At 39.1% G+C, this 7,396-nt stretch overlaps 1 protein-coding gene across 2 annotated transcripts in view; it reads right to left on the bottom strand.

The window, feature by feature from the left end:
• The window catches only part of igdcc3 (immunoglobulin superfamily, DCC subclass, member 3), a 60,080-nt gene extending 52,684 nt beyond the window's left edge, over positions 1-7,396 (bottom strand). Inside the window, exons 1-2 of one of the 2 annotated variants that reach the window (XM_007554016.2) lie at positions 6,739-7,396; positions 568-873 (exon numbers count right to left, since the gene is read on the bottom strand). In XM_007554016.2, coding sequence (XP_007554078.2) covers positions 568-873; positions 6,739-6,805 — 373 coding nt within the window. In that variant the 5' untranslated portion in view covers positions 6,806-7,396. The remainder of the gene's footprint in view (positions 1-567; positions 874-6,738) is intronic. The other variant, XM_007554017.2, reaches the window with a different exon arrangement.

Raw genomic sequence — 7,396 nt, 5'->3', positions numbered from 1 at the left:
AATGGTCTACACACAAACCATTTCATTTTTTTTACTAGGAATACAGAAAATGCTGAAATTTAAAGAAAAGATTTGGATCAAAATTTAACATGTAAAGTAGTTAAACGTAGCCTAGCACTTCCGGGTGTTCAGAAACGATTGCTTTCTGGAGGCGTGGATTGTGTTGAGTTTTTAAATTTTACCCGATTGCTAACATTTGCCTGTGACATGTAGCCTAATGCAAAAGTTCGAAGCCAAGAAGCTAACCGGAAACTGCTTACGATAAAAAAATAAAAAAAACACACAAAAAAAAACAACCGTCCTCCGGTCCGAACGAGGCTGCTGTTAACGTTCATTCAATATTTGGAAGCGTGACCAACGAACTGAACGACTTCCTTCACTTCCTCCGCTTCCATTACTGAAACTAGGCCATCGTTCACAACTTCTTTAGCAGAACTGCGCAGGAAGGCAATGGCGTGCCTAGGTTAAGCGGGTAACAGGCATCTACTTTGTTTCCACAAATGAACAAAATAACCCACACACACACACACACACACAAAAAAACCTGATATAGTCAAAGCTACTTACTGGCTGCCTGAATTCGGGCTTTACGGCTCACCACTCGCCCAAAAGAGTTCTGGGCCATGCACTCATAGTCGCCTTCATCAGACGAGCCGTCGGGCTTGGTCTTTTGGAAGTGGACGATCAAAAGTGAGCCGTTGATGAAGGTGGTGTGATGGCGGTCCTGAGCTAGGAGCAGGCCATTGCGCCTCCACTGCGTGGTGATGGGTGGGATGCCGTCCACTTGACAGTGGAGCATCAGCGGCTGCTCCTGAACAGCAATGATGTCGCTGGGCTCCAGCTTGAAAGAGAGCTCAGCTCCCAAAACTACACCTGAAGAGACATGCACACATAAAAACAAGTGTTATAAATTTACTTTAAGACATACAAAAATTCACAAAGAAACTGCAATAATTTTTTATAATTTTAATTTAATTTTTAATTATTTTTTTAAATATAGCCACAAACTTACAGTAAAATAACTAATATTTTTGCATCATATAGTGTCAGTTTTACGCTTATTTTTCATGCAGCATTTTTCTGGTTTACTAGAGTTCTTTCCACTCGCATGATATCTTTCTACATGGAGTTTGCATGTTCTCCATGTGCATGTGTGGGACTGTTAGCTTAATTGCTCTTTCTAAGTTGTCCTTATATTAGAGTGTGTGTCCATGGCTGTCGCTGAGATGGACTGACGTCTTGTCCATGGTGTACCCTGTCTTTAATAGCACTTGACAAAAGTTGACAAAATCAATATTGAGAGATGTTTATTGTTCTAAATGCTCACTTATATGTTTTTTCTTTAAAAGTTAGAATTTGCTAGATAAATTGTGCTAAAAGCTTGATTGTGATTTTTCTTTGAAAATCTTTTTGCTATTTATGCTACACATTGCCCGCATCTAATCTTTATCACTCTGTGCCATGCTCCTGAACTCTCCCATTAATTTTGAACTGCACAAACATTAAGACTGCTCACTGCAACACAAGGTGCTACTCTCACTGCAACTTCCCAGTCTTGTATATTTAATTGCAATGACAGCGATTTAAGTCTTTAATAATATGAGGGACTTGATTTTGTGTATTTGTGGATGTAAACAGCATGGCATGCCTCAGTTCTGTGAAAACGCAGCTCAGTACGCCCTCTTGGCATCATGTTTCAGTCGCTGATGGACTAAGCACCATCAGTCTTCGCCCCAGGCCCTGGAATCTGGTGGGACGGGCTACGGGAGGGCATAGGAGAGGGGGGAAAGACACCGGGGTCAAAATAGAGAACCTCCGGCCAGATCCACTAACATTCCAAAAGAAAAGTGCTTCCCCTCAGGAACAGGCAACCTTTTCACTGACACGCCCCTATGTGAAGAGCACATGTAAGAAATATTGCTAAGAGAAAAAAAAAAAAAAAAACTTCTCTCATGATTGCTTTGTGTCCCTTCCCTCCTTCTTTTTTCCACTCAGAGAGCACAGTAAGTAAAATGGCCATGAGACTACAGAGACATCAGTGAGCAACAATGGGGTGTTGTTAGAGACATATTTAACCCTTGGATGGCCTGATTTTGGCCTCCGAGGTCCAGAAAGCAAAGAAGGCTGTCAGCCAATTACAAGCAGAAGCCCCACATGTGGCTAATTGTTTTATCCAAGCGAGGACTGTCACCGATGCAGAACACTTCCAGATAAAATTTAATTCTCAGTGTTTCTTTGATAGCAATAAATTAAAAGACCGACAGTAGATGACGTTACTGCAGCAAAGGGAAAAACAATGTTGCTGTTTAAGCATGCCACTCATTAGAAGCACATTAAAAGGCTTTTAATGATTTTGTTTTCAACTCAACTCCGAGTATATTCCATTAATGGGGAAAATGTGACTGCACTGTCTTTCCTGATGAATAAAGCATGTTGCCCGAGTGACCGACTAATGCAAATATGAGCTCAGGGTGCCTTGAAGGTCACAAACAGCACTGGGAGAAAATGTCAGAGAAAATATTACTGAGCACAACAGCTAATTATAACCCAGATCCAAGGAGATAAGGAAACAAACAAACAAACAAAAAAAAGATTACGGTCATCTGTGCATTATGAGCATCCAGGGGATTGTGAGAAGGGGGGAGTTCGTAGATGGGAGATTTGATGTACAGCTAAGGAGATGCAAGTTTGAAGCTGTACAAATGTGGGTATTCTTGGTACATAAGGACAAATATATCAATACATATACAATATTTTTTATTAAATGCATGAATGTGAGATTGCCAGACAAAAACACACGAGAGAAAGATTGACTCAGTATGGCTCGGGCTGGAGCCTACCAACTACTACCGAGAAATAAGTGTTGAGATCTGACATATAGATTTAAAGCTACAGTCAGAGGGGAAAAAAGGCATGAATTTACAAGCATGTGAGGTTAGTAGGCAGGGAGCCAAGCCGAGAGATCAAGATACTCCACAGGTTTCTGACAGGCTGCAGTGTGAGGATATCTTACTACCTGATGATGCAAGCAACAATAAAGCTTTGAGATATTTATACCAAGTTTTGAAGTAAGACGTGTAGAATTTTGTTCATTCACAACTCCTTTAATTTGAAATCTCTCCAAAAAACTGAAAAGTCTCCATTTATTTATCTGTTAATGTAAAAATATGAAATGAAAGCAGCATACAGATCGGAAATTGAACTTTGAATATCTTGCTTTGTTTTTTTCTTTACCAGTTTGAAAAATAAACCTCCAGCAACAGCCACATTTTTATAAAATTACACTAAAACTAAATGTGGATGGAAAAGGCTTAAAATTAATTAAATCAGTCAAAATGCTAAAAATCTATTTTCGCTCTTTGCGTCTGCTTAGGCAGGATGGTCTTGCATAATTTGGGTTTTGGAGACCAGGTGCATCTTCGTGTAGTGTTTGAAGGAGTGGGTTCGACAAAATTAGAAATGTATGAAATTTATGTTCAAAACAATGTAGGTTTTGTGAAGTTTTTTTTATTAATATTCTCATTGAGACTCTGTCTTTCTATGTCTTTGATTGGTTCATCCGTATGAGAACAAATACTACAAAGTGATTACAGTTTTTTGTCAAAATATTTTGTTGTTTTGTTTTTTGTAGGAATTTAATTTTGTTTCTTTTCTTTCTGAATTTTGATTTATGAACTGCTCTTACTTGCAATAAAGAAGAGACACAGAATTATTGCTGCTATTAAAATAAGAAAAATGTCACCTCTCTTTGGACTGATGTGTGTTAAATCGACATTTCTTTCAGCTTGTTCAGTAGGACTCTGTTTTAGGTTCAAGTTCATGAACCAAACCACAAATAACATTCAGGTTTAAAGAAGCTAATAAAATGAGCCACATAACAACTCAATTTCTTTTGTACGAAGTCAATCATTTCTGGCTAAAGGGCTGTGTTTATCCTTTTTCTGCAGGGGAGCTATACATGTTATATTGATACTAACATTCTCACTATTGGTTCCCGCTTGATAAATAATTAATCAATGCTCTGGTGTTCTTCCCATCTTAAGCCACACGTGCTCTTTAAATTGTTCACACTATGGCTCTGTTATTCTGGTAGATATTCAGAGATGATTGTTCCGAACATAATTTAATATCATAACGCAACGTGGGGGTGCGGAGGAATAAAGTTAATGATCTGGAGATAAAGTAGGCCAGCTGCTTCGCTGTTTACTTCCCAACCATTTATGCTCTGTAGAGTCAGTTATATAACAGCAAGAAATCTAATAGTTATAAACTAAACCGAATGCCCCAGTCACAGCTTTTAGATGACTCCAATTTTCAAGCAGTTAAGGGCACTTGAGGTTATTTTAGATTTAGATACGACTTTAAAATAAAAATATTAGATAATTTTGGTTGCAAACAAATACAGAAAAAAAAAATTATATTCTTGCTTTCGTCTCCTGTTGTCTAGATTATTTTAAGGCTCTTAGTATCTATTTTAAGGTTTCAGCTTATTCAAAGTTGTCCTAGACAGTTGAACTAGGAAGACAGAGCATTTTAATCTGTTTGTAACTGTGTTGCCTTTTTTTAATCTTAGCATTATATATGTATTTTTTTTCCTTTTCAAGGTTTCATACAAGTTTGTACAACTATTTAACATATATTGTGGTATTTTTGTGGCGTTGTGGTTGACTAATTAATGTTCCTTTTCATGTATGTGGGGTTTTTTTTCTGCACAGTACTTTAAACTGCATCCGTTTGCATGAAAGGTCCTTCAGAACTAAAGAATCACTTATTTCCTACCCGTATACCGGAATGCAAAATTTGTATTCATGGCACTTGAAGTATATTGTCCTACCAAATAACACTTTCAAGCAATGTGACACACACAGATATAGCAATGACAGTGATGATTTGATCTGCTGTAGGCCAGATGATGGTTTCTCTGCTTTTCCTTTTTTTATATATATATACAATTCTGTTACATTGACTCATTTCACAGAAAAACAATGCTTTCTGGCTAATTAACGACGCTGTTGTCAGTGGATTATTTAATGGCGCATTCCTAAAATGTGACTCTGATTAGGTAGGGCTACACAATGTATTGAATCCCAGTCATCGTAGCTACTATCAGTGTTTGCAGTATTACTAGTGCAAAACACTACTCTCAGGCAGAATTGACGGACACATTCTTAGTATAGGTCACTTGTGTCTTGCATGCAGATAACAGACTTGGACATTTGCATGGGCTCTCACTCCCTTAGCAGAGTCAGTCTAACACTTGAACAATAGTCAACTAAAAGTTGCAGGAGTAAAGATTATAAATACTTGAGATTTAGACTTGGAAAACATGGGAACACCTTTGGCATGAAGAGTGACTGATACACTGGGATGTCAGAAAACAATGAAGAGTGAAGAGTAAATATCATCATTATTATCTTAACTAAACAATATTAATACAGCTAAATCTTCTAATATTTTCCAACCTTAATTTCAGGATTAACGTGCTTTTAGGAAGATAGAAGAAAGATGAAGCAATTATGAGGTTTGGGGAGAGTCATGAGAAATTATTACAATAGCAATTTCTAAAACACTTCCATAAGTAAGCAGTCACTGACTGAAACTTCTCATCATGAGATCATTTTGGTGATTTTCTGCCTTTTTGTTCCGACTTTTTATCCCTAGCAGATGGAAGGGAGATATAAATGATAATGCTTCTTTCTCCCTTATCAACACTGCTTAAAATGCCATAAAACCTCCTTTATCTCAGCCTAATCTACTCTCTGAGGCAGACGAGCACTTGAAAGAGCTTCATTTCTTCAACGCGCCGAGCAGATTGGAGCTGCATCCATCACAGAGCTGAGTGTGTGTTTCTGACAGTTTTTGTTCCCAGTCCTCCGAGCGAGCGAACATGTTATGAACCAGTAGCCTCTATGATTCCAGCGGGGCCCTTTGTGGGTCCCTGTGTGGTATGCTTTGCAAATACTCAATACACTCTCCAGCCTTTTGAATTAGGGGCCCCCACATAGAGAGAGAAAGTGACTGTCATAGCGAACAAAGGGATGGAGGAGAAAATTTGAAAGGGAGTAGAGAGACAGCCTTGACATTTAATCTGTACAAATATTCTCCCCAGCAGGCAATAACCACAGTCTTTTAATCTATTCTCTGAGCAATAACCACTGTCATTTCACCCAGCCACGGGGTGGTGTGCTCTAATGACTGACCGGTCAATAAATCCATCTACTTTTGAAGTCCCCTGATATGAAACAAAACCCTATCAGAAATCACAACTTTGAAGTTTTAGGAGAGACAAATGTGCCATAAATGGTATTTCTGGTTGCACCGATTTTGGAGAAGCGGCAGCTAAGGCACAAATAAATATCACATAGAAGCACATGTTCGAAACTCAAGCATGCATCAGTCAGATTTTCCACCAAAACAAGGAGCTGAATGCATTAATAGTCTCAATTAGAATTAGCTCACACAAATTACCCATAAGAAGTTCTGCAAAATTCACAAATCAGCTAAGTCCCCCCCCCCCCAACAAAAAAAAAAAAAAAAAACAATAACGCAAATCAGTTTTCAGCTCCGAGCTTTACACGGAATTTTGCAGATTGTGTACAACCGGACAGCAGTCAAGTTCAGGGCTACGCTGCGTGCAAAACACGCTTATTACAGTTTCCAGCGTGCATTACGCTGGTAGCAAAAGGTGATCACATCCGACCAAAAACACCCTGTTCCAATGCGGTGTGTGTGGCTTACCGATTAAAGCATTTAGAAGGATTCCCAAAGAGCACGAAACAAGGCATTGGCGCCGTGTGGATGCCATTTAAACACAGAAAATACTCCGGCACTCGTGAAAATATACAGCGTTGAATGGTAGCGAAGCAGCGGGTTTTAAAAAACAAAACCAAAATTAAAATGCAAATCAAACATCCAGCCTCAGCTACGACATATTCCAATCAACCAATCTGCTGCTCAGTCGCTCACTGGGATCCAAGACGCTCTCGCCATTTTAAGCATCTATGAAGAGTCTGTCAGCATCCCACAGCCTGTTTCCTCCTCACACACTTTGCTGTATCCTACACACTGCCTCTGTGCTGGCTGTGTGTGTGTCTCTCTCTCTCTCTCTCTCTCTCTCTCTCTCTCTCTCTCTCTCTCTCTTTCTCTCTCTCTCTGATACACACACACACTGAATCTGGATCTGATCTCGGAACAAAAGAGCCGACTGCTGAATGTTTCGCTCTCAACGCTTGAGAAATCTGCAGAAACAGCGTGATTTCTTCATCTTGGAGAGCCCACTGCGAATAAAGGGCCTGTGTTACTGCTGCGGGGTTACAGAGGCAAACGGTGGAAATAAAGAGGATGAGCATGTTAAAAAAAATAATTTATCAAAAAGACATTACTGTCCACATACACA

Source organism: Poecilia formosa, unplaced genomic scaffold (genome assembly GCF_000485575.1).
Source record: "Poecilia formosa unplaced genomic scaffold, Poecilia_formosa-5.1.2 Scaffold61, whole genome shotgun sequence".
NCBI classification, from domain to species: domain Eukaryota; kingdom Metazoa; phylum Chordata; class Actinopteri; order Cyprinodontiformes; family Poeciliidae; genus Poecilia; species Poecilia formosa.
This window is presented reverse-complemented; position numbering and strand designations above follow the sequence as displayed.